This window comes from Corythoichthys intestinalis, chromosome 15 (genome assembly GCF_030265065.1).
Source record: "Corythoichthys intestinalis isolate RoL2023-P3 chromosome 15, ASM3026506v1, whole genome shotgun sequence".
In the NCBI taxonomy this organism is placed as follows: Eukaryota; Metazoa; Chordata; class Actinopteri; order Syngnathiformes; family Syngnathidae; genus Corythoichthys; species Corythoichthys intestinalis.
Window position 1 is genome coordinate 12,657,848 of NC_080409.1, and position 21,608 is coordinate 12,679,455.

The following is a 21,608-nucleotide window of genomic DNA, read 5'->3' on the forward strand; positions in this document are numbered from 1 at the left end:
CGCTGGGGCCTTGCCACTGAGGAGCTTTCAACCACCTCAGGGACTTCAACCCCAGAGATCGGCGAGCCCACCTCGGAATCCCCAGACTCCTCCACAGACTTCCTCAAAGGAAGGCGTGACGGTGGAATTGAGGAGGGCTTCGAAGTATTCTCACGATTTCCCAAGTCGAGGTCAGCAGTACCCCATCTTCACTCTACACAGTGTTAATGGTGCACTGCTTTCCTACTCTGGATGGTGGACCAGAATTTCCTCAAAGCCGTCCGGAAGTCGTTTTCCATGGCCTCGCCGAACTGCTCCCATGTCGGAGTTTTTGCCTCGGCAACCGCCGAAGCTGCAGTCCGCTTGGCCAGCCGGTACCTGTCAGCTGCCTCCGGTGTCCCACAAGCCAAAAAGGCCCGATAGGCCTCCTTCTTCAGCTTGACGGCATCCCTTACCGCTGGTGTCCACCAGCGGGTTTGGTGATTGCCGCCACGACAGGCACCAACCACCTTACGGCAACAGCTCCGATTGGCCGCCTCAACAGTTGAGGTATGGAACAAAGCCCACTCGGACTCAATGTCCCCCACCTGTCCCTGGATGGACAAGGGCGAAGTTCTGCAGGAGGTGGGTCTTGAAACTCTTTCTGACAGGGAATTCTGCCAGATGTTCCCAGCAGACCCTCAACATACGTTTGGGCCTGCCAGGTCTGGCCAGCATCTTCCCCCACCATCGGAGCAAACACACCACCAGTAGGGCTGCAGCTATCGAATATTTTAGTAATCGAGTAATCGACTGAAAATTCTATCGATTAATCGAGTAATCGGATAAAACATGTTTTTAGGTGAAGAGCAATTATAAATATACATGAAAAAACGAGACATTTCATTTAATCTTGAACCATTTTCAGTCAGTCGATGTCTTTATTTTCGATGTATATTGTTGAAAACAGCCAACAATTGCATCTCAGATGTAACTAGAAACTAGAATAAAAAAAAGACTAATTCACTGCTTTCACTCAAAAAACCTTTAGATCTTATAAAAAAAAAAATATATATATATACATATATATATATATATAAATACATAAAAATGCCTTTCCGCTTGATAACACACATCACTTAAAAGTTAGGATTTTTTCTCACGTGTTTCAATTGAATTTCTATTTGTGTCAAGCCATTTTTAAGTTCTAGTTAAGTTTTAAGTTAGTCTAAACTGTAAGTCCTGATAGGATTTTGAGTTTTTGCAGTGTTCAAAATAAATGTATGATACAGGCTGTATTGGAGCACATTAGGGACTAGTGCTACTTGGTGTTTTATCCAGCAATGACTACTGAGCTAAAATTGATAGTTAGCATTATTGAGTTTTTATTTTACACCCGCATCACTCCACAACGCTATGTTATGTTAAAGCCTGTATGTAAGACACGTTAGCCACGCATCGAAAGTGGTCATAATTAATAGAAACCTAGCCCTCCGCAGGGCTAACGTTACGTGAGCAAGTGTCAGTAACGTTAATCTTATTTATTAGCGCTTAGCGCTCTACTGCTTTAAGATGGCGGCTGTTTACTAACGCTGCCCAGATGCGGCCGAGTCTGTCATTTCGCAACTAGTTCAACATACATGTGATCTCTATGAGACTCATCAGACGCTACCTGCTACCAACGTAGCATCGTGCGGGCTAGTATTTAGCAACGTCTGTGTCGTTTGTAGTGGCTTTCGGCTGCAGTAAGTTTTTTTTGCTTCTTCCTCTACGCACATGACATCAGCGCGTTGTCCCGCATTAAAAGTAGTCGGAGCAAAATGTGATGCTTAGAGCTGTCAAGATAAACGATTACTCGAGGTGAATAAAATTACTCAGATCAGTTTTTAAACTCCAGTTACTCGAGTTGCTCGAGTATTTGTTTCAGCTCTAGATGTCAGCTCCGCCCCTCTTTTCACCCGAGTGTCCAAAACATGCGGCCGCAAGTCCGATGACACGATTACAAAGTCGATCATCGAACTGCGGCCTAGAGTGTCCTGGTGCCAAGTGCACATATGGACACCCCTATGTTTGAACATGGTGTTCTTTTTGGACAAACCATGCCCAGCACAGAGGTCCAATAACAGAACACCACTCGGGTTCTGATCGGGGGGGGCCGTTCCTCCCAATCACACCCCTCCAGGTCTCACTGTCATTCCCTACGTGAGCGTTGAAGTCCCCCAGGAGAACGAGGAGTCCCCAGAGGGGGCGCTTTCCAGCACACCCTCCAATGACTCCAAAAAGGGTGAGTACTCTGAGCTGCTGTTCGGTGCATAAGCACAAACAACAGTCAGAACCCATCCCCCAACCCATAGGCAGAGGGAGGCTGCCCTCTCGTCTACCGGGGTAAACCCCAACGTAAAGGTGCCAAGTCGGGGGGCAATAAGTATGCCCACACCTGCTCGGAGCCTCTCACCATGAGCAACTCCAGAGTGGAAGAGAGTCCAACCCCTCTTGAGAGCATTGGTACCAGAACCCAAGCTGAATGGAGAAGAGTCCGACTATGCCTAGCCAGAACTTGTCTGCCTCACGCACCAGGTCGGGCTCCTTCCCTGCCAGAGAGGTGACATTCCATGTCCCAAGAGTTAGCTTCTGCAGCTGGGGGCCGGACAGCCAAGTCCCTTGCCTTTGGCTGCCGCCCAACTCTCTACGCACCCGACTCCTTTGGCCCATCTCACAGGTGGTGAGCCCATGGGAAGGGGAACTCACGTTGCCTTTTTGTGCTGTGCCCCATGGGGACAGGCCTGGCCACCAGACGCTTGCCTTCAAGCCCCACCTCCAGGCCTGGCTCCAGGGGGGGCCCCGGTAACCCGCGTCCGGGCAGCGGAAATTTGAGTCCATTTATTTTATTCGTCATAGGGGGTAATTTTGAGGAGCCGTGTTGTGTTGCACACATTCTAAAATAAATTATTACAAACCTGACGAAGCTGATAACTTCCTTGCCAATGTTACAATATTAATGTCACCTTAACTTAAAAAGATTGGCGGTCGGAGGGAGGACCGTCAAGATCGTAGACAAATCCGACCGTATTGTCGAGCCAGTTACTGACGCGCACACCACGCTCATATTTTTCCATCAATTCCATTTTAATTACAATGCTAAGCATCACCTTTTTCACTTTTTCACCCCCTGCACTAATCATCTCCTCTCGATTGACTGACCAGAAAAGTGTCTCTCCTTTAGACTGGCCATTTAGCGTCAGATGATAACTCAGCACAGACCTTTAAAGGCTAAAGCTGCATTGTATATTCTCTCTTGTTTACCGTGTTTCCAAACAAGCAAGATGGAGCACAGCCTAGCTTTAGACATATTCTTCCAATGAGGAGAGTGAGGGAGAGGCGCTGGACATCTGACACGACCCAAACACTGCCACGATACACACAAGCTGACGTACTCCACGTACAATATGAAAATGCAATGTATTGTGAACATATGACAGAAACAGTGTTGCATTTCTGTCTTGTCAACTTGTCAAACGAAAACTAGCGTTCGTCTCGTTACGTTCGCTAAACCTCCCACTTCAAAATGAATTGGATGTCCACTAGCGACACTCATTTAAGATTTTTACGTTTATTAGTGGGGTGTTTTTGCATTTAAAAAAAATATATATTGCATTTTTCTGGGATTTTTTTTCCCCACAATTTTTGTTGTTGTTGCAGTTTTACATCAAGAAAAAAAAAAAAAAAAAGTAAATATGTTTTTTTTAAACAAGGGGAAAAGTATTCTTTTTTTCATTATAAATAAATCTATATAATTGGGTAAAAAGTACTTTTTTATTGAAAATATTTTTATTTTGTACATATTTTAGTTTAAAAAGATAAGAACAGTAAATATTTTTATTTACAAAATGGAAAAAAAGTACATATTCATTACAATATCATATTTAATCTATATTTTGAATAGAAGAAAAGAAAACCAGAAAATACTGAATTCATTTAAAATTAATAAATAGACATAGACGCAGTAAATATTGTATTTTTAATCAAGAATATATTATTTGTATTATTTGTAGATATTTCAATTCAAACAAATAGGAACAGCGAACATTATCCTTTTTATTCATTTTTTATGAAAACAAAAAAATTGAATATTTACTGGTTTCCATGAAAAAAAAAATTGCAATACTTTATTTTGAATTTTAAAAAAGCAGAAAGCACTATTCATTGGTTGCCATTGAAGGCAAAAGATGTCCAATGATCGCTGCCAGCCCTTGGTCAAATTGGGTTGTAAATTGAATAATGTTGTAATAATTAAAGAATAATAATAATAAAGAATACATTTGACCCTTATACAATTTTCCATCATTAGAACATTAAGTATGACGAGTGCTCAATCCCTCTGGACAGGTAAATGGTAATGGTAAATGGTGGGTAGAGTAGCCAAAAATTTTACTCAAGTAAGACTCAAGTAGTGTTACTTCTAAATAATATTCCTCAAGTAAAAGTAAACGTAGTCAACCAAAAATTTACTCAAGTACAAGTAAAAGTGTTCTTTAAAAGAATGCTCAAGTAATGAAACCCGATCTGCGTTGGGGGGGAACAAAATTTGGATGTTAAGTCGGCCAACAGGCTCAATGCTTGGAGGTCTGTTTTGTCCCACAGAAGAGCACCAAAACGGCAATGGAGCTGGGCAGGACTTTCGCCACACTCTTCTCGGACATTTCCTTCCGCCAGAAACTTCTGGAGACCAAAACGCAGGAGGAGTTCAAGGAGGCGCTGGTCTTCCAGCGCCACCAGCTGACCGCCGCCAACCAGACGTCCAGCGGCACGGGCAAGGAGGAGACCGACCCCCGCAGCCATAAGCCCCTCCGGGTGAGCGCGCACTTGTTTTTAGCCTCTTCATCAAATTTCCATTTGCAAAATTTTCCATCATTTGTTAGTAAACTGCCTGTGACAGCATAAAAAAAATCTTAAATCGCATTATTATGTGTATTAGAATCATATTTTGAGACTATTCGACTATATACAACAATTTAGCAACTTGCAGATGACGAGAAATTAGGCTTTTAATCTGCCCCTGCCTGTCATTATAGCGCTCTAGCGTCCCCCATCTGGAGGATGACATCGGCAGAGCCGAAAACTGCACCTCCCGACCGATATTTTATGCCACCGGTGTTGGTCCGACTTTTGTCATTTCCCTGCCCCGACTTCTGAGAGCGTAAACAAACCAGGAGGCGTGACAGCTAGCCAACATGCTAACCCGACGAGCAGCGTTTCCAAGTCTTATTCTTGCCTTTTGAAGCGAAAAATCACAAAAAACTACTCCGAATCATGTCACATGGTGGCGGGGTTGTCCATTGTCTTCACCGACCGGCACATATGCACATATAAAAATTCTAAAATAAAATTTTTTAAAAATGAATAATATTATAAATAAAAATGTTAAAAATGTTGAAAATTCATCAAATTCTTTTAAATTCATATGTATATTTTCCCAAAAAATAAAAAAATATTTTTTTTCTATATTTTTGTTTATATTTTTCTCTATTTTTTAAATCTAAATTTAGGATGTTCTCATTTTTGTTGTATTTTTTAATTAAGGTTGCTAAAATTGGTTGTATTCCATTATTATCATTATTTTTATTTTACTTATGTCTTCCCCCACTGCTTTTTGATGTATGTTAACTTCAAATTCTGGCGTCAAGGTGTTCAGACAAACAACCCAAAATAATCCCAACTTTAACAATTTATTGAAGGAAGGCTGAAATAGGCCTCAGGATTCCACTTCTTCAATTTTCCAATCTCTCTCCTCGTTATGCGTAGTCAAGCAACTTTACGCCGGTTGCCATGACGACCAGCCCGCCACTCAGGTCGTCCTGCGCCGTTGGGTCGCGACAACCTCGCTAACGACCTCCTCTTCCCCCTCCCCGCGCAGTGTGCGGACTTCTTCCCAGCGGGCCGCGGGATTTACGAGGACTTGTGTCGCCGCCTCCCTCTCTACGCCTCCGACTTCACGGACGGTACGACGGCTCGCTCGCCGTGCGTCGCAGGTCGGCTGCGTTAGTGCGCCGTTTTTCTTTTCCTTCAGGTATCGTGGGTAACAACAAGACCCTGTTGAAGTACATGACCACGGCCATCTTCCTCTACATAGTCATCCTGCTGCCGGCCATTGCCTTTGGCTCGCTAAACGACGAGAGCACGCGTGGCGAGATTGGTGAGAAAGCTCTACACGCTGATGGACGAATAAACATTTGTTTATTCGTTCACCAAATGGATTGGATGTCCAGCGCAGTCAATAGCAGCCAATGAGTCGACTCATTCACTGACATGACAGCGATGGACTTAACATCCTTTTCAACTGGTTGAATGGTCATGTTTCAGTGCCATTGACAGTGACAGACGTCCAATCCATTGGGCCTAGGAGGGGCGAATGAACCAATGTTTTCGGATGACTTCCTGTTCATTTTGGGTCACTTCCTGTTAATTGTAGTTACTTCCTATTCACGTTTGGTCATTGACAGGTATAATCATAATCAGAGGTGCAGGCCCGTCGACAGGGGGGAGCAACTGGGTATGTTGTCCCGGGCCTCAGGACCATAGGGGCCCCCTGAATGACCCTTAATTTACCGTAATTTCCCGAATATAAGGCGCATCCGTGTATAATGCGCACCCCAAATTTACCTGTAAAATCTAGGGGAAATTATTGTACCCGTTTATAACGCGTACCCTAATTTTAGCTTGCCTGGCACGGCCAGACTGATCTCCCTGTGTTTTTCAAACACTGAGAGACTAGTCTGGGACCCAGCCCATTAACGGCCTCTCGAGCAAGTACAAAGTCAATCGACAAATCAGATTTGTTTATTTGCGTGACGCGTTCTTAACGGGGAACGTCACTCTTCCGCGTCAGAAGTCGTCTCCACAACAACACAGATGGCGAACAGGAAAGCCGAGAATATGTTCCAATCCACGGTAAAATCAGTTTTAAATTACCAAAAACACATCGACACAAGTCACTGACAACAGTCTGTCTCGCGCTAGCCATGCTGAATAAAGTCCGCTATCCTCGTGTGTTTACTTCTGCGCGCAAGTCCCTTGTCCCGCCCGTCGCTGATTGGTCCACTCTGCTGTCTGTTAGCCGTGGTTTGCTCCGCCCTGGAAATTTTATCCGCTTAATGGTGGCCAGACTCAATAGCTGGAACAGCGGTGAGTCTGGAATACCAGGCTAAATTTTAGCACCAATAAATAGAAGAATACAAGAAAACAGCTCGTGTACAGATACAAAAATGTCATTTTACTGACTGATGAAACACAGCAAAAGCATAGCACATCGGTAGTTCAAAACATTACCATAAACTGAAAATATTTACGGTAATAATATGATTTGACAACTTCTCCAACTTACCAGAATCTAGGAGAAAACAAAACAGATGTGACTTTTCTTTGAAAGGCTGCTGTATACCTTGCTCGTTTCATCATGATGAATAAATGTTTCTTACATAGATTGATACGGTAAAATGAAAGTGAGAACGTAAGTCGGAAATCCGAGAGAGCTCATGGCTGTCAACACAACAGTAACAATAGGAACTATTGTTATTTGGGTTTGAGTTTCCCATGGGACAGATAGAGTTGACGGACACAGGAAGTCTGTGTGCTTACGTTTGTTATGGTCCGAGTTGGGGAGCTGCAATAAACGTTGACTCAAATGAGTTCAAGAAACTAAATTCTGTGCTTTATGAAGAGTGAAAAAAGCAGAATTTAACACAGACGAAATCATTCGGGCGATTAGAGTGAAGTATTACCGAAACAAAATGGTGACGTCACGTACCGTAATGGTCAGCAACGGGTCGCCGCATACGTTTCTTCAACACAACGTGGCCGTGTCAATAAAAAAAAAAAAAAAACGGTTTATATATACAGTATATGTAATATATATATATATATATATATATATATATATATATATATATATTAGGGCTGTCAAAATTATCGTGCGGTAATTATTATTTTTTAATTAATCACGTTAAAATATTTGACGCAATTAACGCACATGTCCCGCACTGTCCCATGTCAGACAGTATTCTGCCTTTTGGTAAGTTTTACAGCAAGGTTTTTTTTGTGCTGTCTAACAGCGAACTCTTGTGGTCGCTTTGCGACATGGTCTATTGCTTTCTTGCCCGTTCAATATGGCTGCATGACGTCTCGGCTGACGCCTACGTTGTAATGTTGTGCTTATATGATCCTTGGACAAGATTTGCCCGTAAGTATGGTTGTTGTAAAGAATGTACATATTATGTTAGTAAGCGAAATGTTATATTTTTTGTATGAGATGCTTTTTGTTTATGTTTATTGAACCTGTATCGCGTGCTAAGCTAACGTTGTTGCTAATGCAATGCTTGTGTACTTTTTTTTTTGTAGTTTCACTACGGTCTAAAGAGGACAATGGTTGAGGCCATTTTATTAATAAATCAGATGAAAAAGGAAGAAGTCTGATTATTAAGGCGTCGTTCACTAGCTGTCTAGCTTTGGAAAAGTAGACGGTTCGGAGTGAGGACAGCATAGACAGATTTAAATGACAGGAGAGTGAAATGCCCACTACAGTCCTTATGTACTGTCTGTTGAATGTATATATCCATCTTGTGTCTTATCTTTCCATTTCAACAATTTATTTTACAGAATATACATATAATTTACAGAAAAATATGGCATATTTTATAGATGGTTTGAATTGCGATTAATTGCGATTAATTACGGTTAATTTTTTAGCTGTAATTAACTCGATTAAAAATTTTCATCGTTTGACAGCCCTAATATATATATATTTCTGTCTCCATCCATGTGCCCATTTATAATGCGCACCATGACTTTACAAGTTGATTTTGGGGGGGGGAAATGTGCGTTATATTCGGGAAATTACGGTATTTTACTTTACATTCACATATTTGTTTTTTATTTAAATAATTGTCTGATTAAAAATTGTGTTCTACTCTACTAGTATTTATACTTTAACATATTAAATATTTCAAATATATATTTTTTTACCTTTTTTTGCACAACGGCCCCCCCACCCCCCTCTGTTTTAGCAGAGAATGGTTTGACCCCGCTCTGGCGCACTCAAAGCTACACTGAAGCGGGAAATTAAAATCTGCCATTATTATAAACTCTAAACACGGCGAGTCGTCATAAATCGGGTGCGCGGAAAAGAAAAAAGAAAAAGAGATGAAGATCATAGAGGTGAATGAGAAAAAAATGATGTTTTAAAAGGGGGTCAAGAATCAGAGAATTAGGGCTAGAGTTGGCTGTGGACGGTGATGTCGGTAAGTGAACAACAGCCGCTAACACTGAACGTTTACATTCACAATCGACGTGACCAAAGCCCGATTCGAGTCTGTCACCGGCCGCTTGTAGCCTATTGAGCTGCGGTATGACAAGACATACTGCTCGCGTTGAGCCGAGGAGAGAGAAGGTTATGGGAGATCAGGGATATATGTTAGTCTGTCGGGAGCAGGTGCGCGAGGCTGAAGAGACTCTGGTCCGGCGACATTTTCTTGTCTTTGCCAGTGACTGTACCTGGAGGAGAGCGAGCCTTCAGTAAAATGATAATGATAAACTACCTACGCTCCACCTTATCACAGGGCAGGCTTAACAACCTAGCCATTCTCTCCATTAAGCATGAGCTTGCTCAAAAACTGGATTTCACCGATGTTATAAACGACTTTGCTGTCAAAAAATCCCGGCACATCACTGTTTGAGGGCTTGATAACCCCAGGGATGTGGAGGGGGCAGGCACATGATGTTTAGTTATACTGTTTTGTTGCTTAGCAGGCAGGCATAGCACTCTCAGTTGTATTTTCTTGTAGCCTACAGGGGACAATAGATGGAAACTATTTATAGAAACTATTTATATTGTGTCACATTACATGACGGTCTGTTAAATTTAACTGTCCATCTCAAATTAAACAATTTGAAAATTGACACTGTCATTGTTTGCAAAGCGTTAAAAGTACTGCGTATGTTGTCGTGACAAGCCGGTGGCAAGGGTGGGCTGGTGTGGGGTCGGGGGCCCTATAATGGTCTCTTGTCCCCGGGCCCCTGCAAGTCTTGACAGCCGTGCAGAGGTGGGTAGAGTAGTGAAAAATTTTACTCAAGTAAGGGGGTTTTTACATCAGACCAAAAGGACCACGGTCTGGTTGGAGAGCTACCTCGCAACAACACTTGCAAATGACTTATTAAAAAGGTTCAGCAGTCATACTGCGCCAACACAACTTTACGAGTGGCATTATGAGGACAAAAGGCGCACTCATTGATTGGACAAATAGAAGAGAAAATGCCTCCCTCCTGGGACGAGAGAGAACGTGCAGCGTCCCAGCGTGCACGTAATGTAGTATAAATTAAGTCGCTCTCTCACGACACTTATGCTGAGCGAACTGTAGTATATAAAACATGCGTAGGGGAAAATTAACCCACGAAAGGGAACCGCGTGGTACCCCAAATCACACAGGTGCGATCACTCTCACTTTTGTGACTTTTTGGACTGTCAAATTGTCGCCACTTCTAGGAGAGCGAGACTCACGAAATGGCTGGCCCGAGAGGCTCCGCTGTCTCAGCCACTGCCACTTCTTGTTGATTTTGGGGCATTTTCTTGGGTCACTTTCCACTGATTTTGTGTTACAGAGCTGGAAATGACCTGGGGAATCTCAACAATTGTATAGGCAGTGACTCGAACTCAACAGGAAGTGACCTGTAAATACCCCGAAAATCTTTTGGCACTAGGAAGGTTTTTGATGTCTTTCTTTGAGTTGAGTGTTGTCATTGTTAATATGCCAAAGTAACTGACTGCTCAAAGTAAAAACAGCTGATTTTTAAGGCGACCCCGGTATGTCCATTGTTGTCAACAGCAGCCAATGAGTTCATGTGTGTTACCCTTTTCCAGACGTGAAGAAGACCATCATCGGGCAGTCCATCGGGGGTGTCATCTACTCTCTTTTTGCCGGCTCGCCCCTGGTGGTCCCGTTGACCACGGCCCCCCTCGCCATTTTCATAAGTGGTATGCGCCTCCCATCCGCAACGTTAAAATGATGTTTTGTAGATGTCAGTGATACACTACATTGCTGTTTTTGCTCTTTATTTTTTTGGGCACCTACACCCTCACACATTTGACATGCTTTCCGACTCCAAAATATTCCCAAATTTCAAGTAACACAGCAGGAATTTTATTAGCCCATCAGTTTGAAGTTACCCCATAAAATCTTTTTTTGACCCCTAGAAAAACTTTCTTTTAACCTAAAAACCAAATAAGATGACATTGCTACTTCTATTCTTACTGTGACTAATTAACACCAACAAGAAAATCTCTCAAGATTTTTTTTAACCTGGGAATCTGAGTGTCCTTATGGTCTGAATAGTTTTAATGTATCACACGGGAGTATGGTATCCTCCCGTTGTGATTATTCATTGTTTTTCATTTATTTGGAGAAAACAGCGAGCACAAAGTGGTTATGGGCAATGTTCTGAAATTCTATGCAGCGCACAAAATTTAACAGAAACGCAGCGTCACTGGGACTACTGTCGGCGCCGCAGTGATGTATCAGCGCGACACTCGTATTGGTGCGTTCAATACAGCAACAGGTTGCTCGTCTTAGTACGTTCGATACGGCAACACGAAACTCCCATAGGTGGACGACGACCAGTGTTGTCACAGATTACTTGAAAAAGTAATTTAATTGCTGATTATGCCTCAAAAAAGTAATCTGGTTACTTTACTGATTACTTTATTATCAAAGTAACTATAATTTACTTCAAAAATAATTTGTCAGTTTACCAATTTTTCTCCCTTTGCTGGTTCAACATAAGAATGACGACAGAAAAATGTCTCTCTCGCGTTAGCTTAGCCACTACGGAGGTCTGAAACTAGCAAATAACTGACAAAGTGCATGGACTTTGTTGAAATCACCCCACCAACTAATTAAGCCCCGCTAACTCAAAGATTAAGCCTAATGTCAAAAATTCTGAATGCATCTCAGTAGTAAATGTAAAACAATGCAAATTGACTGCACAATAAACGACACATAAATGAATTGTACAGTGCAATCAACACAAACGTGGGGCGGGCGCAGATGTGTGCGCACAACCCGGAAGTGTGCCGTACACAAATGCGGTGGCAACTAAGCACTTTGCTTTCAATCGGACTTACACATCCCAAAGATGCTAAACGAACACGTCACTTCATCACATAAATGTGCAACGCAAATATGATGTAAACAATGTGGGGGTGTCAAATTTATCGCGTTAACGGGCGGTAATCATTTTTAAAAATTAATCACATTAAAATATTTGACGCAATTAACGCATGCACGGAATGAGCCATTCACGCGTTGCCTCAAACAGTTTACAATGATGCCGTTTTAGCACATTGAGAGCGAAAAGGCAGAGAAATGCGAGTGGACACAGGTGTTCATTGGACCACGCCTTTTATTGGCTTAAGCTTTGGCATCTTTCACAACAAATATAAGTATTGTGGCGAACGACGTGGTGAAGAATGAAAGGAGACGATCTTTTTCTTGACACACTTAATAGAACACAACGCAGAACATACTGTATACCTTTCGCAGCCACTACTAAGTCTTGGTTGCCCAACATGCATTTGGGCAGAGCAGGAGACGATCTTTTTCTTAACACGCTTAATTGAACACAACGCAGAACATATTGTATGCTATTTGCAGCCACTACTGACAGTCATGGTTGCCCAGCTTCCCATCATGTATTTGGGCGGAACAGTTAAGTCGCTACAGTATCATCTAGTGAAAGCACAACAAAAAGATTATCTCTCTCAAAAAATAGTGTTCATAAAAAGAAAAGCGCTCAATGCAAAGAGAACTGGCATTCCCAATCAAAATAGCGATGCAAAATACACATAAAACTTACTCGGACTTTGCCTTGGCTAGATCTCTAATAATTCATTTAAAACTCATCATTGACACCTTGTGGTGTTTCAATCACTACCTTACGTAGTTAAAGAAACTGTGGAAGAACGGCAGGGAGCCCATGTGACATCCCGCTCTGCGACGTCAACACTGGCGAGCTATTAGTTTATTTTTTGATTGTAAATTTTATTAAAACGAAAACATTAAGAGGGGTTTTAATATAAAACTTGTACTCAAATGTATCTTTTAAGAACTACAAGCCTTTCTATCCTTGGACCCCTTTAACAGAAAGAATGTTAATAATGTTAATGCCATCTTGTGGATTTATTATTAAAATAAAAAAATACAGTACTGACCGTAATTTCCCGAATATAATGCGCACCCCAAATTTACTTGTAAAATCTAGGGGAGATTATTGTAGCCGTTTATAATGCACACCCTAATTTTAGCACCAATAAATAGAAGAATACAAGAAAACTGAGCTCGTGTACAGTTACAGAAATGTAATTTTACTGAATGGTGAAACACAGCACAAGCGTAGCATATTGGTAGTTCAAAACATTACCAGAATCTAGGAGAAAACAAAACAGATGTGACTTTTCTTTTAAAGGCTGCTATATAACTTGCTCGTTTCATCATGATGAATAAATGTTTCTTCCATGGATTGATACGGTAAAATGAAAGTGAGAACGTAAGTCGGAAATCCGAGAGAGCTCATTGCTGTCGACATGACGGTAACAATAGGAACTATTGTTATTTGGGTTTGAGTTTCCCGAGGGACAGATATAGTTGACGGACACACACAGGAAGTCTGTGTTGTTACGTTTGTTATGGTCCGAGTTGCGGAGCTTCAATAAACGTTGACTCAAATGAGTTCAAGAAACTAAATTCTGTGCTTTATGAAGAATGAAAAAAGCAGAATTTAACACAGATGAAATCATTCAGCCGATCAATGGTGACGTCACGTACCGTAATGGTCGGCAACGGATCGTCGCATACGTTTCTTCAACACAACGTGGCCGTGTCAATAAAAAAAAATTGGGTTATATACATATATAATACGTTTATATATTTCTGTCTCCATCCATGTACCCGTTTATAATGCGCACCATCATTTTACAAGTTGATTTTGGGGGGAAAAAAGTGCGCGTTATATTCGGGAAATTACGGTACGTACAGTATGTTCAATGTTTATGTCCGTCTTGTGTCTTATCTTTCCAACAAAAATTTACAGAAAAATAGGGCATATTTTAGAGATGGTTTGAATTGCTATTAATTACGATTAAATAATTTTTAAGCTATGATTAACTCGATTAGAAATTTTAATCGTTTGACAGCCCTAAAACAATGCTTACCAGCTTTGAGCGAAGACTGCCCGTCGTTGCAACGGCAAAGCTCCGAAACGGTCCCGCATGTAGGGGGTCCCACTTATCGCTGCTAGACTCTAGAATGAACTAGAATGAAGGAAAAATGCTCACGTTCATTCATGGATGTACACGAATCAGTAATCCCACGCACATCTCAATACAAGACTCGAATGTGCACCTGTGCTGACAGCCTGGCCCCCGCCTTTCTCAGTCCCAAAACACTTAGCGCGTGTGACACAGACCAAAACAGTAAGTAGCTGTGAGCGGTTACCATGGAAACGAACTACCGGGAATATTTCTAGCATTTTCTATTCAATATGCTCTTTGTACATGACGACAATATTCTTCATTCTACAATCTACTTACAATATGAAGCAATTGCAAAATAGTAACGCACAGACACTAAGGAAACTAACTTTAATCAGATTACTGGTTTGGAAAAATTAACACATGAGATTACTTGTTGCTGAAAGAAAATAATCAGATTACAGTAACACGTTACTACTGACAACACTGGTGACGATGTATATAGTTTTGAGGTGCATGACCTGGGTGGGTGAAGAGACAAATAGTGAAGTCAGCTAGACTCCTGTGCTGACTTACTGAAGCAACATTCTGCTGCCAATTTTTGCAAGCGTTAGAGTATAAATTAATGTCTAATTCAGAACTGATATAATTTAGTTAATTAGACCAACAAAATTGTTATTATGTACCATTTTGCAACGTAACTCAATGAGCAACTGGTGTCTACCCAATAATAGGATATTTTTTCACTTCACTTAAGTTACGCAGCCAATCATAGCAGTGATGGTGTTGTGCGTATGTCCCCTGCCCAAACGTGCTGTGCAGGTTAGCTTGCTAACAGCAGTGCATCAGAGTTAAGAGACGCAAATGCGAACCCTTTATCATGGCGAAAGGAAAGGGCACCGATACTACACTTATCAAGCTAAAGTAAAAAAAAAAGAAATGCGGTTCTTTTAAGATGGAATGGCTGTCGGAGTATGTGAACAAGTGGTGAAACTGAGTGAGTTTTTAACCTGTCCTGTATAGCTGCTGAGACCCACAGAATGGTAATCTTGAGTGTACTTATTGTCCGAACAGTTTTAATGTGGGAGTTTGATATTATCCTATTGTGGTTGTTCATTATGTTTTATTAACTCAACCATGCCACAACTGGACCTTACCTAGGCAAAAGCTGGATTGACACATATAACAGTACACATCTCATGAACAATGAGATGTTTGTCTTTTTCATCTTTTAATAAGCCAGTGCTTCTCAATTATTTTCTGTTACGCCCCCCCAAGGAAGACGTAAATGTTTCGCGCCCCCCCCAACTCTCTGCCGCCACTGTAAATAGTATCATTCGTCTATATTACTATTATAAGTACGCCTCAGCCTAACATTGTGTCCTTTTTTTCTATTAAAGAAAAAAAGTAACATAGATCAACTTATAATAAAGAATAACTTTTTTAACATTGTGTTGCTTGTAACAGAAAAGACTTAATGCGCATCAATTTGCCTGAAGTTAAAAAAAAAGTCACATCCAAACTGTAAAAATACACTCAAGGTACATTTTTGACCATTTGATACTGAAAAATAAAATGTAATAAAATCAGTAAATAATAAATTCAAATTGATTAGAAACATTTACTCTTCAGGACAACATGCCAAAAAATTTGACCGAAAAAACAACAAAACTGAATAGAAGGGGGGGAAAAAGGTCCCTGGACAGAAGGAAAGTTTTTATTTTCGCTGATTCACCACAGTGCTCACTGGTTTACTGATATAACACTGACAAAGCGGGACGATTGTGACAATTGGCAATATTCGGCACATTTTCGCTGAAAAACAATCAAGCGACTTATCAATGAGATTGAGGTCTAATCTAATGTCTTTGAGTGGCGTCTTAACTGATTTGGCTTCTCCGCTATAATCATTTTTAGACTCAGTAAACAGTAGTCTTTCCTCATTTCCCACTATATTAAAAGTCAAAGGCAAACGGCCCGAAAAAAGCGCATTCTCGGCGGCCGAGGGAGAACCGTAGGTGAGGGCGGTGGTCGTGACGATCCCAAGCCGAAAACGGCACTTCTCGGCCGGACACGTGAGAAAGACAGTGGGTCGCTGCGTGAGTCCAGCTCTGCATGAGTCTCTTCCGTGTGCTCTTGCTTACTTCAAAAATACTGCACGCACTTTGAAAATGAGAGCGCCACTGCCACCCACGGAGTGGATGTGCAAGTACACTTTATTCTAGTACGGCAAAAAAAAAAAAAAAGCATGTTCCCCGAGGTCACTCGCGCCCCCCCTGACATCGCTCTGCGCCCCCCTGGGGGGGCGCGCCCCACCATTTGAGAAGTACTATAATAAGCCAATTAACTTGCTATGATCCAAGGTTTGGAACAGGTATGATACTGGTGTGTTGCTACAGTGTACACATCTGATGTTGAGGACAGTTGTCCTCTGTGTGCTCAGGGAGCTTGTGTGTCTGCTCAGACACATGAAAAATTAGAGGGAACATTGGTTGTGGGGGGACAGAAAGGAAAATAGAAGAGGAGAGACAGCCATAGAAGAACAACAAACAACAAGAAGAAACATATTGAATGCCAACACTACCTATGAATATCGTTGTGCTATCATTAGCTAATTGTTCATCCCATGGACACCATGGGGGGATAGAGGAGAAAGAGGAGGGTGGTGACTCACCACTAGTGAGTCGGAAAGAGATTAGGCAGGATGGCGCTAACACAAATCAGCAATGTGAGGTGTAGAACTCTGTAATATGTGAATCACTTGTACGTGTGGATGTCTTAATATCCTATTCTATGCTGCCTGATCGCTAATCCTAGCACCGACATTCCCTGTACTTGAGTGTGTCTAATTGCACCCAGTCATGCGTGAATCCCATCGTACGTGTCCTGCAGACGAGTGTAAATGTTGCGGGGGCCTCCCCAGGGCCACGGCCCCTCCCCAGCCAGTCGGAGGGTGAGCCAGCGCAGCCCATTCCTCCTCCCGCAGCTCCAGCAAGGGGGTTGACCGCCATCCCCCCGGGACCCAGGGTGGTCCGCCGGACCATCCGCGCCCCCATTAACAGGTCGTTTTAAAAAAAAAAAAAAAGACTTTAGAAAATTATTCACTCACATATTTTAAACTTTTAACCAAATTACGTCACAATGAAAAAAATGGTGTCTGTAAATGTCACGGATATTTACCTCATAACGATGGCTTAATTTTATTTTTTTTGTTACTGTCGCATTTCCCCCGATATGTTAGATGATAAATAATCGATCCAAACAAAGAAAAAAAAAAAAAAACGTCTCGAGAACATCTCGACCACTCCTTGATGTCTGCGATTTCTGCTTCGCGACCATTGGTATATTACCATATTTCACCTATAAAATCCCCCCAAAATCCTGCTGTGGACATTCACATCTGTGTCTTGACACTCGATGATACATGCTACATGGAGTTTTTGGATCAAAACAAAGTAAGTACGCGATAATTCTCGTAAAAATTATGACATCTTTAATTCTGCTCTCGCGTGCTGTCACCTCCAGTTAGGGTTTTGCTGTTTAATTTTTTTTGTTTTTTTTTAAATAACCACCTGTTCAAAAATTTTCTTCCCCCAGAAAATTGAGATTTTAAGCTTTCCAATGATGTATCACAAATGCCTATTGGACAATTTTGAAATGGGGGTCTCACAGCGGAACCAAGTCACCTGAGTGTTATTTATATATATATATTTACAGTGGGGCAAAGAAGCATTTAGTCAACCACCAATTGTGCAAGTTCTCCTACTGGAAAAGATTAGAGAGGCCTGTAATTATCAACATGGGTAAACCTCAACCATGAGAGACAGAATGTGGGAAAAAAAAAACAGAAAATCACATTGTTTGATTTTTAAAGAATTTATTTCCAAATTAGAGTGGAAAATAAGTATTTGGTCACCTACAAACAAGCAAGATTTCTGGCTGTCAAAGAGGTCTAACTTCTAACGAGGTCTAACGAGTCTCCACTCGTTACCGAGGTCACGAGTCTCCACTCGTTACCTGTATTAATGGCACCTGTTTTAACTCATTATTGGTATAAAAGACACCTGTCCACAACCTCAGTTAGTCACACTCCAAACTCCACTATGGCCAAGACCAAAGAGCTGTCGAAGAACACCAGAGACAGAATTGTAGACCTGCACCAGGCTGGGAAGACTGAATCTGCAATAGATAAAACGCTTGGTGTAAAGAAATCAACTGTGAGAGCAATTATTAGAAAATGGAAGGCATACAAGACCACTGATAATCTCCCTCAATCTGGGGCTCCATGCAAGCTCTAACCCGTGGCGTCAAAATGATAACAAGAACGGTGAGCAAAAATCCCAGAACCACAAGAGGGGACCTAGTGAATGATCTACAGAGAGCTGGGACCACAGTAACAAAGGCCATTATCAGTAACACAATGCGCCGCCAGGGACTCAAATCCTGCACTGGCAGACATGTCCCCCTGCTGAAAGCCAGTACACCTCCAAGCCCGTCTGCGGTTCGCTAGAGAGCATTTGGATAATCCAGAAGAGGACTGGGAGAATGTGTTATGGTCAGATGAAACCAAAATAGAATTTTTGGTAGAAACACAAGTTCTCGTGTTTGGAGGAGAAAGAATACTGAATTGCATCCGAAGAACACCATACCCAGTGTGAAGCATGGAGGTGGAAACATCATGCTTTGGGGCTGTTTTTCTGCAAAGGGACCAGGACGACTGATCTGTGTAAAGGAAATAACGAATGGAGCCATGTATCAAGAGATTTTGAGTGAAAATGTTCTTCCATCAGCAAGGGCATTGAAGATGAGACATGGCTGGGTCCCAAACACAGCCAGGGCAACAAAGGAGTGGCTTCGTAAGAAGCATTTCAAGGTCCCGGAGTGGCCTAGCCAGTCTCCAGATGTCAACCCCATAGAAAATCTGTGGAGGGAGTTGAAAGTCCGTGTTGCCCAACGACAGCCCCAAAACATCACTACTCTAGAGGAGATCTGCATGGAGGAATGGGCAAAAATACCAGCAACAGTGTGTAAAAAGCTTGTGAAGAGTTACAGAAAACGTTTGGCCTCTGTTATTGCCAACAACGGGTACATAACAAAGTATTGAGATGAACTTTTACCATTGATCAAATACTTATTTTCCACCATGATTTGCAAATAAATTCTTTAAAAATCAAACAATGTGATTATTTTTTTCTACATTCTGTTTCTCATGGTTGAGGTTTACCCATGTTGACAACTGCAGGCCTCTAATATTTTCAAGTGGGAGAACTTGCACAATTAATTGTTGACTAAATACTTATTTGCCCCACTGTATATATAAATATGTATGGGGAGGGAAACCTTAACCCCTAACCTTGAACGTCAAGGATGAAACACAATCCTGATATACTTTCAGTGATCCGCGGCATCTGCGATGACTACCAGCTGGACTTTCCGGCGTTCTACGCCTGCATCGGTCTGTGGAACTGCCTGTTCCTCATCCTGGGAGGCATCTGCAACCTCAGCTTGGTTATGAAGCTCTTCAAAAGGTGACACTCTTCCCTTACTTTTACCAGCACCAACGAAGACGATGGCGGTCTTTGCCCATTGCAGGTCAACAGAGGAGGTGATCGCGCTCTTCATTTCGTTTGCGTTTGTGGTGGACGCTGTCAAAGGAACGGTGAAAAGTGAGTGACAAACAACGACCACTCAAACTATTTATATGGGGGGAAAAAAATCTATCCCATTTAGGTGATTTCTACTTTGCGACGCCGGCGTCCACCATTTTGTCTCCAATCGTTTTTTTTAGGGTCGTGTAAACAGCACCTTATTGCAACTCCCAGTATCTTTTTTTTACTTTATTAATATGACTGTTCTGCCTTTTGGCGACATGTGTATTTGATTATAATGTTGACTTTTGTTTAGTGATGCATGCTTTTATTTTGTGCAGGAAGTGTAGAGCATGTAGTACTTTCGCACCCGAGTAGGAGCGCATGTACACATGAAGAACGTAGTTGCGCACACACAAAGAAGAGCGCACATGAGGCAAAGAGCATTTGCTCCCACGAAGAAGTCGCACAGTCGAATGCGAGAGAGAGGGGAAGGACTACAAATTAGATTGCATCTAGCTAGGACTTTGCTCCAAATTCTTGCCGTGGACAGTACAATGACGCTTTATACATGTTTTTGAGTAGTTATTTTGAGATTTAGAGGGTATTTCAGGGTTTGTCCCCGGTAACCGTGAAAAATGAGGGACCACTGGATTATGAATAGTCTGTAAAATTTCACTTCCATAATTTTTTTAATCCCAACAATGAAAAACGACAAATATTTTCAGTTTTTTGTTTTTGTTTTACTTAAGTTATAAAAAATCAGTCAATAACTTATTTTAAGAAGTCATTAATAAAAACCAAGTTATCCTTTTTGTGTTTCTTAAAGGTTTTATTTAAAAAACTAACAAACTTCTTTTTTATGCATTTATTTTGTTATTTTAAAGTTGATATTTTTATTTTAAACTAAGAAAAAGGAAAGAACTGTGAATGTTATTGTTAATTTTTTTTAAAGATCCGATTACAGTAAAATTTGTCCTATTTTTATTTTTTAAAAGGTTTTTTCATATACGGAAAAAAGGAAACAAAGGGAATAGTCTATTGTTTTTATCTTCTACGAACAAATGTGTGGACTATTAAATCACTGTTAGATAAGAACTGAGATGTTGTTTGCGCTCCTACTTCAGTCTTCCAGAGGTACTACCACGCGCCCACGATGAGTAACGCCAGCTCTCCGACGCCGGTGTCTGGTGGCGAGTCGGACGCGTCATCGGCACTGAATGCACTGCCCGAGACGCTGATCCACTGCTCGCGTGAGCGGCCCGTCCTCTGCCTGCTACTCATGATGGGCACCTTGTGGATAGGCTACACACTCTACCAGTTCAGGAGGAGGTACTTTTGCCGATCGCATCCATCCCATGACTATTGTGACGTTTTTTTTTTTTGTTTGTTTGTTTTTCTTTGTCATCGTCAGTCCGTTCCTGCACGCCAAAGTGAGGGAGGTGCTGTCCGACTGCGCCCTGCCCATCTCGGTGCTTCTCTTCTCCTTCATCGGCTCCTACCTGTTCAGAGACATCGAGCGTCAGTACCGCTTTCTCGGGTGTAAAATTTCACATCACGATCATGTTTGAGTGCCATTGACAGAACAAGACATCCATTTCATTTTGACTGGGAAGGGGCGAATGAACGTTGGTTCAATTGATCTCTTATCACTTCCTGTTGATTTAGGGTGACTTCCTATTCATTTTGGGGCATTCTAAGGTCACTTCCTGTCGATTTTGGGTGACTTCCTATTGATTTTGGGGCGTTCCTGGGTCCCGTCCTATTGA

The 21,608-nt window shown here is 41.8% G+C and overlaps 1 protein-coding gene across 6 annotated transcripts in view; it reads left to right on the forward strand.

Moving 5' to 3' along the window:
- Nucleotides 1-21,608, forward strand: part of slc4a11 (solute carrier family 4 member 11) — a 150,832-nt gene that overhangs the window by 96,089 nt on the left and 33,135 nt on the right. For all 6 annotated transcript variants that reach the window (XM_057860404.1, XM_057860407.1, XM_057860406.1 and 3 more), the window contains 8 exons: nt 4,600-4,809; nt 5,873-5,957; nt 6,026-6,151; nt 10,868-10,981; nt 19,647-19,779; nt 19,844-19,917; nt 20,967-21,171; nt 21,254-21,360. In XM_057860404.1, the coding sequence (XP_057716387.1) occupies nt 4,600-4,809; nt 5,873-5,957; nt 6,026-6,151; nt 10,868-10,981; nt 19,647-19,779; nt 19,844-19,917; nt 20,967-21,171; nt 21,254-21,360 (1,054 nt within the window). The remainder of the gene's footprint in view (nt 1-4,599; nt 4,810-5,872; nt 5,958-6,025; nt 6,152-10,867; nt 10,982-19,646; nt 19,780-19,843; nt 19,918-20,966; nt 21,172-21,253; nt 21,361-21,608) is intronic.